Source organism: Diadema setosum, chromosome 21 (genome assembly GCF_964275005.1).
Source record: "Diadema setosum chromosome 21, eeDiaSeto1, whole genome shotgun sequence".
NCBI classification, from domain to species: Eukaryota; Metazoa; Echinodermata; class Echinoidea; order Diadematoida; family Diadematidae; genus Diadema; species Diadema setosum.
In genome coordinates, this window is record NC_092705.1 from 12,654,873 (window position 1) to 12,673,271 (window position 18,399).

The following is an 18,399-nucleotide window of genomic DNA, read 5'->3' on the forward strand; positions in this document are numbered from 1 at the left end:
CCCTCCTCCCTGCCCCATGAGAGTTGTACAGCTATCATTTCAACTTTCATTAATTAAAATAATTTGATGAAACGGGGTAATTCACAACAAAAGGCTCTGAATGATATGGACACAGTGAGAGATCCAATTGTCTTTAATACTTCTAAGGAACAGCAACAACAACAAAAATCATTTTCACTCAAGCTTTTGTTTTTGCTTTTTGTTTTTATTTTTCCTGTTTTTGCATTGCGTCAAAGTTGCCTTCGGGGGAGGGAATAAAGAGGGGAATATGCCCAAACTATTTATGTAACAAGTCACTGAAGAAAGGAACCGTAATGCCTTGCTAATGCTTTGATTTATGGGCATACACCTTCATGGTGCAATTAGATAATTACCTCAGACTGTGTGCAGTGTGTGGCTAATTACTGAGTAGGTAGTGCAGTGCCAGAAATTCCCCAGGAATAAAGAAGTACCCCACTTTTGCACTCAAAGAAACATTTCTCAGGTTTGTCCTTCCCCTCTCATATAGAGCTTTAATACCATTGCTTTTACCAGAATACCTGCACTTATAACCTTTGAGGTATGCTCAATTATACAGTGAATAATACATCTAGGGTAGCATATGCCATGTAGATCAAGGCTCAGTCATAAATCATGAAAAATTACAAACATCTATATTTTTTTTTTTGTACGATAGAAATCTCCAAAGGCAGCTCTTTTTTTTTTTTTTTTTTTTTTTTAAAAGCATGTGTCTCCTGCTACATGCAAGGTTTGATCCAAAGGTAGCATCCATGGACGTTCTGACTTGAGGTAAAACAAGGCCTTGAGTGAAAACACATGAAGTCTTGCCACGTGCTCTGAATAGTCTTCAGACATAGTATGCTCTCACAAGAGAGGAAAAGAGAAGGAAACATTAAGGAACTGTTGAATGAGCTATCACCCTCAGGTTTGGTTGAGGCATCAGTTACATTCAGTAATAGTTCTAGTTTTAGTTCAAGTATTTATTTGTATTTGAATTCAGTGCATACTATTTTCGTGTAATAATGTATTATTTTATATTATTTGTAACTGTGTTACATTGATAAAGCTGATTCTGGGTACATGCAATGGTCTCGAGCCTCGGTGATTAAGTTTGCCCTCCGGGGCAACCAGCTGTATGCACCTAGAATCACCACAATATTTATATCATGTAATATTCTTTTTGTTTTTATTTTATGTTGAAATGCCAAATAAGTAATAATGATACTAATAATAATAATAATAACAGTAATAATGATGATGATACAATTACTACTAATAGTAATAATAAATAATAGTAATAAAAATAATAACAATGATAATAATAATAATAATAATAATAATAATAATAATAATAATAATAATAATAATAATAATAATAATAATAATAATAATAATGATAATAATAATAGTAATAATAGATGAAATTATGAGGAGAGAGAGAGAGAGTGTGTGTGTGTGAGAGAGAGAGTAAGTGTTGAAGACTCACATTTTATATGGCATCATAAGCTTAGTAAGAATCTTGATCCACAGTTGAAGAATTAAGTTCTTAAAGAATTTTTATGCCAGAAATAGCCAGTAATTCGCATCGTGACCTTTAACAATATCAAGCAAATAGTGAAGGTTTGTTGGATCACAGCGCTTTCCTCAGTTTTACCAAAGAGCTTCAAAAACATAAGCTCCTTGGTTTTACCCAGTCAAGAAGCATTTCACAACTTCAGAGACATCTGATCCAGAAGAAATGTTCATATACCCTGACAAAAGATTAGAAATATATTACCATGCCCATCACACAATTTCAGTTTCTGAAGATGAAACTCATGCTTGTGAAAATTGATATTAATTCAGCCTCAATCTGTTTCCCAATGGTTAACTGTGATGTAATTTACCCCAAGCAGATATTTACTGTTTGTTTACTTTGACTGCTTTTCTTTCAGATTTCTGGGGTTTTTTTTTGTTTTGTTTTGTTTTGTCATTCTCTTGGATGAAGTTACTTCGAAGTCTGTGCAGGTCATATCTTTTTTTCTTTTTTTTTTATCATGGTTTTACTAGTACAAGTTTCATTGTCTGTATTATGTGGTTAAAAGGTGAGTTAAGAAAAATTACAAATATGCAGTAAAATCTTCTCTTTATGAGTTTACCTTATTTTTTTTTATTTCTTTGTGTGTAATTTCTATCTTCATGATACCATTCATTTGCCATTTCCTTCTCTCTTTCTCCCCCCCCCCCCCGCCACCCCACCCCACCCCACACACATACACTGTTCTGTGTTTTGTGTCTGTCCTCTGTCCTGTCTGTCTGTCTGCCTGTCTGTCTCACTCTGAATAGGAACAAGCCAGCCCTGTTTCTCAGATGACCAGTGTGCCGGATGAGGTTCATGAAGAAGTAGGTGCGAATGTTCCAGCAGAGCTTCATGCAAGGTATGTTTGTGTGCTTGTTTGTGGGTTTTTTGTGCCACCATTCTTATGTAACAAAAGGCAGGTTTGTACCCCTGTACACCAAAGACACCAAAAAGTTGTGTTCCTCTTCTTCTCTTCTGCCTACTGTGGTCTTTACCCCTCTCTGGACCACTCTTACAAATTTCTTTACATTTCATTCGAGCAGTCTGGCAACAATACTGATGGAGTTACGGAAAAAATGTTAACTCTTTATGGGTCAATGAGTCAAACGTGAGGTCAGTTCAGTTCAGGTCAGGTCAGGTCCAGGTCAGGTCAGGTCAGGTCAGGTCAGGTCAGGTCAGGTCACACCCGTAGCATTTCTGCCGTTGGGGCACTGAGATGTCCTTCTCCAGGTTTCCGTATCCTGCGCCATTCTCCTACAGATTTCCACCGGCTTCTCCACCCATCTCCCCACATCATCCACCCAATTCCTCCTTGGTCTTCCTTGAGCTCGCCGCCCATCCACCCGACCGTGCATTACCGTATGCGCTAGTGTGCCTGGCCGTCGAGTGACATGTCCGAACCATTGCAGCTTCCTTCTCTTCATTGTGTCCAGCAGTGGTTCATCGTATCCGGGCACTTACCCCCTGGGCAACCACCCTCCGGATAACTACCACCCGGATAATTACCCACCAGGTCTATTCCCCCTTAGGGCAACTACCCCCTGGACAACTACCCTCCTAGGGCAATCACCCTCCAGGGCCATTACCCCCTAGGACAACTACCACCCGGTCATCTACCTCCTAGGGCAACTGCCCCCAATGGCAATTACCCTAGGACATCTACCCCCCAGATAATTACCCCCTTGGTAACTACCCCCTGGATGACTACCCCCCGGATAACTACCCCCAGATAACTACCACCCGGATAGCTACCCTCTGGATAACTACCCCCCGGATAACTACCCCCTGGATAACTACCCCCCGGATAACTACCCCCTGGGTAACTACCCCCCGGATAACTACCCCTATGGATAACTACCACCCGGATAACAACTCCCCGGATAACTACCCCCGGATAACTACCCCCCGGATAACTACCACCCGGATAATTACTCCCCGGATAACTACCCCCAGGATAACTACCACCCGGATTACTACCCCCCCCCCCCCCTTAACCATACCCCGAACCCCCCCCCCCCACCCGCCCCCGAACGTTACCACCCGTTGTAATTTTTCCATAAGTTCATAACACCATATCAGAAGATGCACCTTTCTCTTACACTGTCATCATTTACTCTTTTGGCTTACCATTTCTACCGTTATATCACATTAGACGATAAACATAGCAAAAGGAGAGTTGATTGCACTGCAATTCATATTCCCTTAACATTAGCGAGGGACCCTTCGATTAAAGCCATAATTTCTGATAGGATCCGGGCACGGTTTTATAAAAGTTATCAGTCCTGATAAGCTGTCAGTTCCACACAATTACCAATCGTTGTAGGTCGATCAAAGCAGGTCCATGGTAACAAGTCAGTGACTCGAGCTTATCAATCAAGCAGAACCCATGGTTTTATTGAAATTATTAGAGACTAACAAGATGTCATAACTGGCAACTTTTATCAAATGGTGCCCTAATCTGTCATAAGAGTAAAATTACAGCTTGTTTTACATACAAGTAGAATTGTGCTAGTTTTCAAATTAAGTGTTCTCGACACTGAAATCAAGTTCAAATATAAGTTAGTCTGATTAGAAAAGAGTAAAACATTACGATTTAACGGTATTTTTTTTTTTTTTTTTTTTTTTTTACAAAACACCCCTAGTTGTTAACGAAGTCTTTTGTCCTGCACCCTCTTTTTGAATAGATCTATAGAGAGTTGTAGTTGACAGAATCCTTTTTGCATTATAGGCTGCTCTGTTTATCCCGGCCATTTCAAGAGTATTTTTTTTTTCACAAAAATTTGAAACCTTCTTGGAATAATATGCTCTTTAATATTTCGTAAGGGGTTTCTAATTATCTCACCCAAAAGATGTTTAAAACCTGAAGTTAGGTCTCGACTAAACCAGACGATATGAAAAAATGTTGTTTGTTTTTTTCCAATTCAAATAGCAAACGTTGTTCGAATATAATAATGAGAGACGTAATTTTCTGGGGGAGAGCTACTGTAAGAGGGGTGATTGGTTGGAGCCTAATTTTAATAAGGAGTAATTGTCAAGGGAGGTAATGCTCCGCGGTGATCATACCAAGGAGGTGACAATCTCTTCCCACATCCTTGATAAGTACTATTTGTTAATGCCCAATGATGCAGTAGGGCAATTCTGAAATGAGTGTTAACGGTATAACAGTAAAATAGTTACAAAATTGATGAAACAATGCAAAGAAAGCAAATTAAGACAGAGACGAAGTACACAAATAAAGATACAGTGAACTCCCGTTACAACGAACACGGTTATAACGAAATTTCGTTATAACGAAGCAAAACTTCTGGTCCCAAAATTATCGCCATTAAAGTCTATGGTACAAAATTCGCTTATAACGAAGACGGTTATAACAAAATTTTCGTTACCACGCAGTCTTTTCTGAGCGCCACTGACAAAGAAAAACAAAAGAAATGTGCTCATTTACAACGAAATGCGGATCGCATTCGAAAATGCGTAGCGGAACAAGCATTTTTATAGCGTCTCTGCATGCATGAGCGAACGCTTCACATCATTGTATGTTCACTCCGTGTATCACGCAGAGTTTCCGAGGGGAACTTGCGTTATTGTAATACAATAATCTGAATTCAGATCAGGTTTGTTTCATTGTTCCGAAGTCCTTTGAGACAAAACACACAGATTTTGATACAACTAAATGTCCGTAATAGTTCGGAAATGAAATATTAAGCACATTTTGGCGTTATTCCAAAGGTTCGTTAATCCCATGATAAAATATGGTTCTTATTCTTATACGGTTCGTTAGTCCGAAAATGATAGGAATTCAAAACGTTCGTTAATCGGAACATTACAAAAAGAATCGTTAATCCATGGTGGAAAAAGGTGAGTACACTAACAAAACTTAAGAATTGCAATCCTTATAATCGTCTTAAGATAAATAAATCTTCGAAATAACTAACCTGTCTAATTTTTTTTTTTTCATTAACAAACTTTCTTCGGAATAACGAACCTTATTTCATTTCGGATGAAAAAGCCTTCGGAACAACGAACTTTCTGAATAGTGAACCTTTCTATATTATTATTATTATTATTTTTTTTTTTGATTTATAGTTAACCTTCAGAATGACGAACCTCATTTAATTTTCAGATCAACGAACCTTCGGAAAATGAACAATATATTATTTTAACTTAAATTATGAACTTTCGGAATAATGATTCTTCGGAAATGCGAACCTTCAGATAAACAAAACATTCAAACTTAAAAATTCTTTTATACTACTATCAAGAGAAATCCGAAATTTCGGAACAGTAAAAGAAAATACAGATTTAGCGAAAATAGTTTTGGTTAAAAGGCATTGACATTTACTGGATTACCGGGTAGGATATGCAGGGACAGTTTCGTTTTTGATGAACATAGAGTCAAAATACAGAAGGGAGGAATTAAGCTTGTACATAAATCGTCCTAAATGCAAACGATACATATCGTAAATCCTTAAGATGTTGTTTTCATAAGATGAAGTATAAGTATGGCATCTCCATGATTCCTGGCAAATGATACAAAGAACTTCGTTTCCTGTATTATAGTAATAATATTCTTTTTATTAAAAGTAAAAGTTGGGGGGGGGGGGGGCAATGACCCGGGAGGTAGTTATCCAGGGGGTAATTGATTGGTGCACTGTCCTGGGGGTAATTTTCCTTTTGATAGTTATATAGGGGAGGGGGAGTTATAGGCCTACTTATCCGGGGTAATCATTCACGGGAAGTTATCGGAGGGGGTAGTTATCGGGTGGAAGTTATGGGGTCTAGTTATCGGAGGAAGGGGTAGTTAACCTGGGGATAATTATACTGGTGGTAATCATCTGGGGGTAGTTATCCGGAGGGTAATTATCCGGGGGGTAATTATCCGGGGGGTAGTTATCCGGGGGGGGGGGGGGGTAGTTATCCAGGGGGTAGTTATCCGGGGGGTAGTTACCCATGGGTAGTTCTCCGGGGGGTAGTTACCCAGGGGGTAGTACTCCGGGGGGTAGTTATCCAGAGGGTAGTTCTCCGAGGGGTAGTTACCCAGGGGGTAGTTCTCCGGGGGGTAGTTATCCAGGGGGTAGTTATCCGAGGGGGTAGTTATCCAGGGGTAGTTATCCGAGGGGTAGTTATCCAGGGGGTAGTTTTCCTAAGGGGGAATAGCCCTGGGGGGTGATTGCCCTAGGAGGGTAGTTGTCCGGGGGGTAGTTGTCCTAGGGGGTAATTACCCTGGAGGGTAATTGCCCTTGGAGGGTAGCTGTCCGGGGGGTAGTTGCCCTAGGGGGGAATTTTCCTGGGGGGTAATTATCCGGGTGGTAGTTATCCGGAGGGTGGTTTTCCAGGGGGTACTGTTCTAGAACCGTGGTTCATATATAATCCCCGATTTTCCTCCTGATCTCTTCCAGCACCGATGCATTGGTGCGGCGATAATGCCAATGTATTCCGAGTAATCGGCGGAAGCATCTCATCTCGAAAGTGGCTATTTTCGATTCCTGCTGAGCGTCCAAGAGTCAAACGTACACAAATCTAACACACAATCCTATTGACAGGTAATCAACACAGCACACAGAGGGTTAAAGGGGAATGATACCCAATTAAATATGTTGAATGTGTGAGTGCAGCAATATTACAGGAACATACCTTGTACCAGAGAAAGTTTGAGGAAAATTAGACAGTCTGTTCAAAAGTTACGTATTTTCAAAGTTTTGGTGCCGCCATTGCTGAATGAGAAGGCTACAACAGTTTGTGATGTCACTGCAGAGCAATGATATAAAGAAAATATGAAGAGAATTCCACAAAGTTTCATTTTTGTTTGAAAAAGTGCACACTCCCTTAACTGATTAATTCTCCCTGCCTTCTGAAAGACGTGAGTCAATTGCTCTTTTATTATGCTAGAAAAGTGAGAATATATTGAACTCTCTTTGTATTTTTCTTTATATCGTTGTCCTGCAGTGATGTTAGGAACTGCTGAAGTCTTCACATCCAGTGATGATGGTACCGAAATTTTAAAACTTCTTAACTTTTGAAGGGATTGTTCGATTTTCTTTAACGGTATTGTTTACCATTGGGAGCAATGATTTTAAAAACGTTCGCGTTATCACATTTGATGCATTTGTGTAGGTCATTTGTATCACAAAAGATCCTCTTGATACCACATAAAAAATTTGCAATAAAGCCTAAAATATAAGGAGACATCACTATTTTTCTCATTAAACCATAACTGTATAATATGGTTTAGTCTAGAAACAATCTTATTATAACTATTGTTCACATTTTATATATTGAACAATGCTTCACATCGATTACACAGATTTTTACGTTGTTGTTTCCATCCCTGAATCACATTCTAGAACTATTTTGAGGCACTAAAGCTGTTTTTTTTTCATCTGCAATTGATAAATAATGCTTTTAAACTTTACTGATGCGTTCTTCTAATATTGCTTCCATTCACTCAAGTCACATTTATACTTGGGCAGCGTACTGCACTGATCCTATCATTGCGTGTCCTTGTCTTTGAACAAAGGACTAGGTGATCTCATTTCAAGATAATTAGCACTTGTTTATTGCCTACATGAAAGAACATGTCCGTATGCCATTGTAGCCGTATTCATATGATTTCACTTAAAGGGATGATACAGTTTTGGTTTAGTTGGGGAATTCAGATGTAACATTTTTGCGAGATAATGAAAAATGACTTATGAAATATTTTAAAAAGCATACAATTCTAAGAGGTATTCAAAGTTTATTTAATGAAAATGGGTTCTGAAATAGCTTAGATATCCTAAAACACAGTTTCCTAAAGAAATTTGGGTCCCACCTTTTGTGAGGACCTCTTCCTTTCTGGATATTTCAGCCATTTCAAAACCAATATTTATCAAATAAATATTGAATTCCTTTAAGAATTGTGTGCTGTTTAATATTTCATAAGAGGTTTTCTCATTATCTCACAAAGAAGTTGGAATCCTGAAGCCCCATCTCGGCCAACTTTGTTTTTGGATATCTCAGCCATTTCAAAACCGATTTTCATCAAATAAGATTTGAATTCCTCTTAGAATTGTATGCTCTTCAACATTTTATAAAGGGGGTTTCTAAGTATCTCGCAAAAAGAGGCTGAATCCTCACATCAACCAATACTATACTATCCCTTTAATATTTACCGCGGGAAACAAAATTGGTGGCCGCTGACTGCGTTAGGCAGATGACAGCTAGTGGCTTTGCTGGGGGGGGGGGGGCATTTTTTAGTGGCCGCATGTGGCAGGTTGCTTCTAGCAGGTTTGACTGTATTTCTTTTCCGTTCACATTTTAAAGTTTCGAACGTGTTCCCCATAGCATACAGTGCTGTCAGCCACAGTCACGTATGCAAAGCAGTATAGAGATGATGACGTCATAGTCTCACGCTTTTTATACTGGTCTGCACTCAAATTTTTGATACCTTTCCGTTTGCCGTAAAAATCAAAATAGAAAAGATTTATTCCTCACATCAGATTGTTTAAGAGACATAGCGATGTAGAAATTAAAATGGCCATGGGAGGAGGGGTAAAAGCGGCTATATCGACAGCAAGAGTGATCCTATAAAACTCTATTAACAGACATGGCAGAGTTGTCAGGCAACGGTATTTGCGATCGTGATAATGGCCACTATTACTGATTCGTGAAGCATGCTAAACTTCTAACACTCTCCTGTTTTGGCCGGGACCGATTTTAACGAAACTTTCAATGTTCTGTGTATTTGACTTTTAGTATGCTTTTCATAACAGTGTGAATACAGAGTAGAGTTTACCTTTCGGGATTGGGACAAAGTGTTATGCGACATACAATAGAAAGGATTGACAGGTTATTTCTTGGATTTATAGGCTTTGAAAGCGTAAAAAATATCTGTAAAATTTACGTTTATGACAAATATGTTAGTATATTTTAGCCAAAATGTAATTTTGCATTTATTTTGTGCTTGTAACCAAAACGCACGCGTGTGTGTATGATGGTATGTATGTGAATAGGAAGAACATACTTGTTTCTCTTCAACCCCCCTCCATATATAATGGGGGGGGGGTATTATGCTGTCGAAATCGCTGGACCGCAGCAGTCATACCGACATTTACTTGTAGCACCATAATACCATCCGTCCGTCGATGTACTTAGTATGTAATGTCCGTGAAACAATCGTCGATTTCCTTGTACTTGACTTATGTTACCCCCAACTCTTGGAAAAAGAAGAAGAAGAAAACAACAACAACAACAACAACAACAACCACAACAACCACAACAACAACAACAACCACAGCAACAACAACAACAACAGCAACCCTCTCTTTCTGTTTGCTTTGTTTTGCTTCTTCTTTTTTTTCCCCGTCATAACGCTGACATGCCCTTACCCGGTATTATTATCCATATCAAATGCTCAATGAAACGTAAGTATGTTTGCGCGTGTACTATACGTCTATACATTGTCGGTAATGGACAGCACGAACACAGAGCTACGAAGCCATATTCTTTTCATTTCAGCAAGTTGGATCCAACATTTCCAGGGAATGACGTACTCGGAGAGTAAAAAATGATCATTAAGTATTCACCCCAGTGATGCAAACATTCAATTTAACGTTTTATTTGACAGCGCGCAAACATTTCGGCCTTGGTCGCACACGAGCCCAATATAATGGTGATGCGTCATAAACACCTTAACCTTTTCTGACCAATATCCCGAGGACCTTAATTCGCAGGATACCTCCATTCTGTTCTTATTGCAGGCGTGGAGGAGGCGAGGCGGAGATGTATTGGGCTCGTGACAAAATTTTCGTGAGAGCGCCACCAACTGTCTGTGATTCACGAACGGACAGAAAAAATAATGTATGTGAACACAAGGACGTTTTAACATTCACGTGAAGCTCGCACCATCTTGAAGGCACTGCTTAAACAATTTAATATTTCACTTTTAGCTGTCCGACATCGCTGGCAAAGATGTATTACGGTGTTCAAGATGATAAAAGACCCCCTCATCGAAAGAAATTCAGTTTGAAGAAGCTTCTTTTCCCCCTCCTTTACCCCCGCAATGACGTCCAGCCAAACCAGCCCCTTAGATAGATCAAACCACCCCTCCCACAAACACACTAACAAACCTTGTTCCGTTTCCTTAGGCGTGGGTTTTTATAACTCGGTACGTCGGCCTTACGCCGATGAGGGCAGAAGAGATATGTTTCTTCCCCCCCCCCCCCCCCTCCTTGGTTTTCTGTACATGTACAGAAAGTTGTGAATATGACTATACTGGAACCCCATCAAAAGTCGACGAATTCTAACCATGCGAAAAAGCGGCCTTTTTTTTTTTCAAGGCAGACCGTCTAACGATCGTTCTGACAGGGATGATTAAATACCGGCTTCATGCCCCACTGTCATTATAATATAATGTATTCAGAAAATATACTAGAAAATACCTGAAAATACTAGGATCTACTAAACAAGGTGCATGATTGCAATGTAGCTACGATATCTAATGAGAACGGTTATATTCATAACCGTTTTGATTTTCAATCCACCTTGTTAGAGCGTGATTGAAATTGATGACACTCTCTAACTATCCGAATTCAAGGTCACAATTTGGATCAGTGGGATCAGTGCGGTGTAGTGGTTATTAAAGGGAAAAGTCAGCAAACTGTTCAGCTGCACGGAAGTTCCGATTTCAAATCTTATCGTCAAGTGCGACCATTATTGGACGAGATCACATGCCGGACGAACCATGCCCTTCATCGCGACTCAAGTAGAGTGAAATCGTGGACCTGTATGCTGGATCTAGCCTCTGGAAGAGCAATGCTAACACTGGGTGTATAAAACACGGCATGCCGTCATGCGGCTCACAATTAACTTTCATTTACGATTGCACTCATGAAACGTTGAACTACTTTTGAGTGTAACTTCAACCCATTGCAACTGACTGACAAATTTACATACATCGACGTATATATGCGCCGAATTGATCAGTGTTTTAGTAGTTATCCATGATAAAAAAAATGATCATGGGCATAACGATACTCGGGCAGGATTCGAAACTACGATCTCCTGGTTACCGGACAGGCGTTGTATCCACTGGACCACCGAGCTTCCACCCGACAGCCAGTGCTGGTTTTAATTCTCAAAGCATGCCGCGAGTACTACGTATTTAATCAAAATAATGAATGAATTCTTGCCTCGAGTACAGTTTATGCATGCTCATGATTTTCTTTTTATCATGGCTATAATCCTAAAACACCGATTAATTGGGTGCATATATTTACGTCGATGTAGGGGAAATTTGTCAGTTAGTTGCACTGAGAACGACTCGACGCAAGAATTCATCAATTTTTGAATAAATTCAACCCGTCTTACCAACTTCCCGAAGTGATGGAGTTCAAGAGATTTGGCATCCAAGCCTCCCTTCATATAACAATCATGACATTTCAGACTCATTTCAGAAGTAGCGCATTCACCAGAGTTAAACCGATAAATGTCGCTTCGGAGCATGCCGGAAAGAACCTCGCATGCATGGATCCGCATCATCATTAAGCTTCGCACGTGGTAAATTCCTTATACCTGTACTGACTTAGCATGAAAACATTGTCTCCCTGGCTTTGACATTTCGAAGCTGAAAAAGCGTTTTGTCCTTCACTATCTTCGCTCTCGGATTTAACTGGATCAAAGTTCATCCCAAACGCGACGCTTATATTCAATTCCACAACTCCAGGCGATTAATAAACTCCTGAACGAGCGTAATAAGTGATAAAGGGGAAAAGAAGGATGGATAGAGGGTAGATAGGTAGCTGAGAGATAGGGGGAAAAATATCGTGGTATCTCACACTCGTTAGTTATTCACTTTGAGCAGGAAGGTGCTTTTCTTTGAGGAACCGTCATGATACGTGATGTATAGATCTTCTGTGCTGCAAACATACAATGTATATCAATACGCACGTACAATACGTGTGTGTGTGTGTGTGTGTGTGTGTGTGTGTGTGTTTCATTAAACAAGGGAATAGAATGCAAGGAATGTATGTGTTGCACGAGTCATACCTGGTTATGCACGTGCAGGAGTAGTCTGATAAACATACAAACATGCATGCATGCATGCAAACGTGTGGCTTCTTAAATGGCAAGGATGTGATATGATGCGTGAATGTTGTAAAGTTAAATGAAAATAGCACACACACACACACACACAATAAAGATATGAATTAAATGAGCAACAAAAAGAACAACTTCACTATAACGTGCTTGCGATTTGGGCTCACTGACATTTTAGACTAGCTCCCTCTATTTCCAAGTTGCGACGCAGTTTATACCTTCACGAATGATTGCAAATTACGTTGTCTCGTTGTAACGCGCAGTGGTGACATGCTTAGTCATGTGTCAGAGAAAATACTAATTGTTTGAAAAACTTTTGTGCATGATATCGTGTGAAGGAAAAGAGTCATATACACATCATAGATACATACCGGTCGGCAGCTCTGCACATTGACGAAAAAGCACCTCGCTATGTATATATTCTGTCGCCACACATTACACTGACAGCCAGTTTTGTGCGTTTATTTAATCGTATTTTTTTTTTTTTTTTTACCAATTAGTTCCACTCTCGAGGCCTTGTGGGTGACAAAGGACCTTGCAATAAGGTCAACGACACAGCAGCTGACGTCTCAGCTGACGACAAGCGAAACGAAGACGGCATCATGGTGTTAATCCATGAGTTATGACGCGTTTACAGGGCTCACACGGGTACGACCGAATTCCCCATAGAGACGTGTGTTAAAATTCAAATTTCGAAAAATTCTGTAAAATAGCTGGGAGGTGTTTTATCTTCACTAACCTGGATAAGTGAGCTATACCCTGTCATCCATAAAATTTCCAAGGCAGGTTCTTCGGCTCAAACTCTGTCCAAGGGTCCTCAAAGCCAGACTACGGGTTCTTTTCACTCAAAAAATCACCCATTTTCCGTACACGCACCCAATAAAATATATAGTCCCTTCAAATTCCATGAGAAAAGCTTTCATCTTCAAATCAAAATGCAGTTTGTAGAGGAAATCATACTCAATATCTGCAGCTATTCAGTTTTATGCCAAACTGCATCAATGATTTTTACTGATTTTTTTTTCATTTATTTTGGTATCTTTGGTACGAATTTGTGAAGGGGTCTGGGACATTCCATTTTATTTAGAGGTGTGAGCCCTACACCGAGCACGGAACGGGCAACTGGCCCGGTTTTTGCTATATATGGTACGCCAAAAGGAACCATGTCTGGTTCTGTTAAAAAGAATCAGCAATTCGGTACAAAATCACTCCCAAAAATGTTATTCTTTTGTTAAAATCAAGAGCAACAAAATCAACAGTAGAAGGTTTGTTTTGTAACAAAATTATCAGCGGGAAGTGATATTTTAACAAGAACCAAACATGGTTCCTTTTGGCGCACCATAGCAAAAGCCCCGTTCCGTGAACCATGTCGGATTAATGTTTGGTGTAAGCGCAGCATTACAGTGCACTCCCGTTACAACGAAAACGGTTATAGCAAAAACGGTTATAACGAAATTCTCGATATAACGAAGTGAAAATTTAGGTCCCAAAATTGTCATCTTCCTTTACGTGCTTTTTTGTTCTGCTGTAGCGAAAATTTGATATGAGGAAAGAAAACTGCCGGTCCCGAGGACTTCGTTATAACAGGAGTCACCTGTACCAAACACACATCACACACACACACACACACACACACACACACACACACACACAAACATCTCTCTCTCTCTCTCTCTCTCTATATATATATATATATATGTATATATATATATATATAATATATATGTATATATATATATATATATATATATATATATATATATACTGTATATATATATATATATATATATATATATATATATATATATATATATATATATATATATATCGAGAGGAAGAGAGAGAGGGAGGGAGATGATATCAGATACTATAGGCAAGGCTCGACACTAACGGTGGCCCGGTGGCCCGGGGCCACCAAAAATGAAAGTCGGGCCACCAAATTTCAAAAAAGGGCAAATTTGGTCGCCCGCCTGGGGCCACCAAAATTTTGGGAAAAGTATGTTAATAAATTCGTAACTTTTTGCGCCGGAAATTAGCAGATAAATTTGTTCAAAGGATGGATGAAAAGGACTGAATGAGTGCCTGAGAGTGAGTGTTGCAAATTTGTTGAGGTTTATTTATGAGTAGATATGTCCAACTTTCAATTCTTACTTTGATAAAGCTTGAATATTTGACACATCAAAAAAACAGGACTTTTAATGTATTTGGTTGGTTTTTTTTTTGTTTTTTTTTGCTTTTTTTTCGGGCCACCGAATTTTTCTCTCGGGCCACCAGAAATGTGAAATTATGAATCTTGGTGGCCCCATCGGGCCACCAAAAAGAAGAGTTAGTGTGGAGCCCTGCTATAGGGTGCATATGCCGTAAATGACCAATTTAGCCTTTCGTTTCGTCTAATCCTCCTCAGTTTCAAAGATATAATGTTACGAACAAAAACGCATATTAGTAAAGTTAAACCTGAACAAAAATACGTTGCAGTGGTGCATGCGTAGCATTGCTATCACATCATTTTGTTGAATCGATCGAACGCCTACCCCATAATCACTTTCTATTTCCAGCGTATTGAATCGGAGTCGTGCATCGCCTAAGTACAATTTGCCAATTCAAGACGTTTTTTTTTTTTAATTGTACAAAGGCTGTCTCTTCGCCCGGACCCCGCCAGAATCTGTAAAGTAAAAACCGAGCTTCAAGTTACTTTCCTCTCGCAAGGTAATCGCTAATTGATTTTGCTGTATTGCTTTACGCTCTATCTTGTAGACAGAAAACGCGTACAAATTCGAGGTTGGAAACGCTGGGCCTGCAGGGGGCGGTATTGTCTTTCGGACGCACCTGTGGAACATGTACGCTTGTACGTTTGACACCCTCCTCCCGGAGTAGCTTTTAGAGGCGGATCGTAGTAGACCTCGTAGCCGGAGTTTGACCATAAAATGTCGCTGGAATTTCGACAAAAAAAAAAAAAAGGATTGAATGCTCGGAACGCAGAGACTTACGCAGAAGAGGAAAGACAATATAGCATTAATAGGGAAAGAAACAGGAAAAAGATAAGTTCAATGTGTAATTCATAGTGTTCATGTAATCTATAGCAACCGACGCATTGTGACGACCTCGTGTAAACGTCGAAATCCCCTGAAATATCCCGACTTTTACTCAGGGGTATTCGCAGGAAATGAATTTTCACTTCCCAAGCCGGCTTGCAGAAGGATTCAGAGTAACAGATATTTTTTCTCGTAAACGACCGAACAAAAAAATCTTCCAACTACCAGCTGTACTCGATGCTCTTCAAAATTTGAAATCCGCCTTTGCTATGTCGGGCAAGTCTCAGATCATTCTTTCTAGGAGACGGAAACATCCAATGCCGTGGAGATAAGCATATATAGAATTCGAAAACATTAATCCATACATTCGAGCTTTGTTTACAGCTTCACTAATGCATACAAAATTGTAAAGCTAGATTGATTGATAGATAGATAGATAGATAGATAGATTGATTGATTGATTAATTGATCTATCGATAGATGGATCGATTGATGTTTATTTATTTATTTATTTATTTACACTGCAAAAACATCGGTGTTAGATTTAACACCACGGGTGATAAATTTAACACCGATCAAGTGTTAATAGAGGACCACACCCACAGGTGTAGAGAGTATGTTGTGATGGTGTTGAAAAGTGTTCACCTGGCACTTCATGGTGTTAATTTGACACTGTAGCTGGTGATATTTTTGACACTGCGCTGGTGTTAATTCAACAATGACACCGTATAGTGTTGATTTGAAATTGCTGGTGTTAATGTCAATGGTATAACACCCGCCCAGCTTCAATAGGAGACCACACCAACTGGTGTTACTGTGGTGTAAATGTGTTTTCACTTTTTATTTTTCAAAAATCAAGTAGGGCGTACTTTATCGGAAAATTCTTGATCGTCTTGTTGAAGTTCAAAATCAACAAGAAAAACAGTAACTAAGAAACTATTAAAAAAACAATGTTATATTTTGCAGTGACACCCGGAGGTGTTGATCTAACACCACAAATGAGCACCGAAAATTTAACACCCGCTCGGTGTTTCATATTTAACACCGGACTTTTTGCAGTGTTATATCTATTTATTTATTTATAATTAAGGTCAGTCTTTATAGTGAGAGAGTCTTTCTGAAAAGAAAAACACATGTAACTGGCGGATATGTGTATGTGTGCCATACGCTATATGAGAAAAACTTGCAGAAAACCAAAACAAAAAGGGGCATCGAATTCTGATCGTCGCTCGTAAATGTTTTGTTGAATGTTTGGAACTTTTAAATCCCTTCTTGAAAAACAAGTAACAAAAAACGAAAAACTTTCCTCAGTATATTGTCATCTGGAGATTTCCATGGCTGTCGACTTTCAGAGAAGCCATGGGTAATTCATGAATTAGGATTCGCCGCCACTCGACGCTGTAACCGTTAAACAAAGATCGCCCGTAGTTAGAGAAGATACAGTGTATACGGGCACAGTTTGATTAAGAAATCCAGAACGCGTGTCGACTCTGCTAAAGCATACTGTTCTTTGTCATCAAATTGTCAGGTCTTATTATAGCCCTCTCTATGGATCCTTATACCCTAAGATATGACCCGGATGTGTCTACGTCAGTCTATTAAATGACGACCGTGGTAGCGCCAAATTATTTGATTACATTGCTCATCTATTCATTAGGAAATCTCCTCCATGATTATGGCCTGCGTCCTGGATAGAGGGCCCATGGCTTCTTCACGCTCAGCGGGAATGAGGGCATGATATTATCTGGGCTCTATACAATTATTGTGACAGTGTATCAATAAAGTAGAGGCATGGGAAGGGGCAGCTCGCCATAACTACGGCATGGACGCGTCTATTTTTCAAACTGGCGATCAAATTTGTTTCTATACTCCTGTCTTCACCGAAACTGGCCACATCTTTGGGTAGCGTGAAGTGTACCGTCAGTCAATCAACTTCTATTGATAATGATAATATTGTGATCATAATTATACCCAAAATGTGATCGAAATTATCCACATTATATCTAATATCGCTAGCCCTGCTCGTCCTGTGGAGACGATCAGTTTCCTAACCCCAACATTGTCAGGTGTCCCTTTGTGTCTTATTGTGGGGCAAGATAAGAAAATTGAAACCCGTAATGGTTTAGTAACACCGATGATAGATAATGCTATACTTCTATACTACTACTACTACTACTACTACTACTACTACTACTACTACTACTACTACTACTACTACTACTACTACTACTACTACGACTACGACTACTAGCACTACTACTTCTACTGCTACGACTACTACAATTCAACTAATATTGATAAAAGTAATAGAAACTCGTACTTTAACATGTGTGCACCAGTAGGAATGGAGTTCAAGGTGTTATCGCGTGAAAAAAAAAGACCATAAACTTTCCCATATTCTGAGAACTAGCTCTCCTAGCAACAACAACTTGCGCGTGAGTTCTGGCTAGATTTACCATGCAGTTGTTGAAATGTTTGCGCGGTTTGCGTGAGAAAGTTGAGTTTAGCGACCCCCATCTGTTTGTGCGCCCAATTTCCGTGAAACTTTCATCAGGAGACGGTATATAATAGGGAGTGGACCATCAGTCGCTGTCAAAGCAGAGATTACACACTTCAGACATAAAAAAGAAATTAAGAAAAGATAAAAACGCGGTGTTTCCCCTGCGATGTCTTTAAATGCCGGGGATATGCATTTTGTAAGTCGCCTCAATGCGAGTGATGGCTTTCTCGGGT

The 18,399-nt window shown here is 39.5% G+C and overlaps 1 protein-coding gene across 1 annotated transcript in view; it reads left to right on the plus strand.

The window, feature by feature from the left end:
- Positions 1-18,399, plus strand: part of LOC140244939 (uncharacterized protein C5orf34 homolog) — a 61,950-nt gene that overhangs the window by 14,840 nt on the left and 28,711 nt on the right. The window contains exon 6 of the mRNA XM_072324547.1: positions 2,326-2,417. Within this exon, the coding sequence (XP_072180648.1) occupies positions 2,326-2,417 (92 nt within the window). The remainder of the gene's footprint in view (positions 1-2,325; positions 2,418-18,399) is intronic.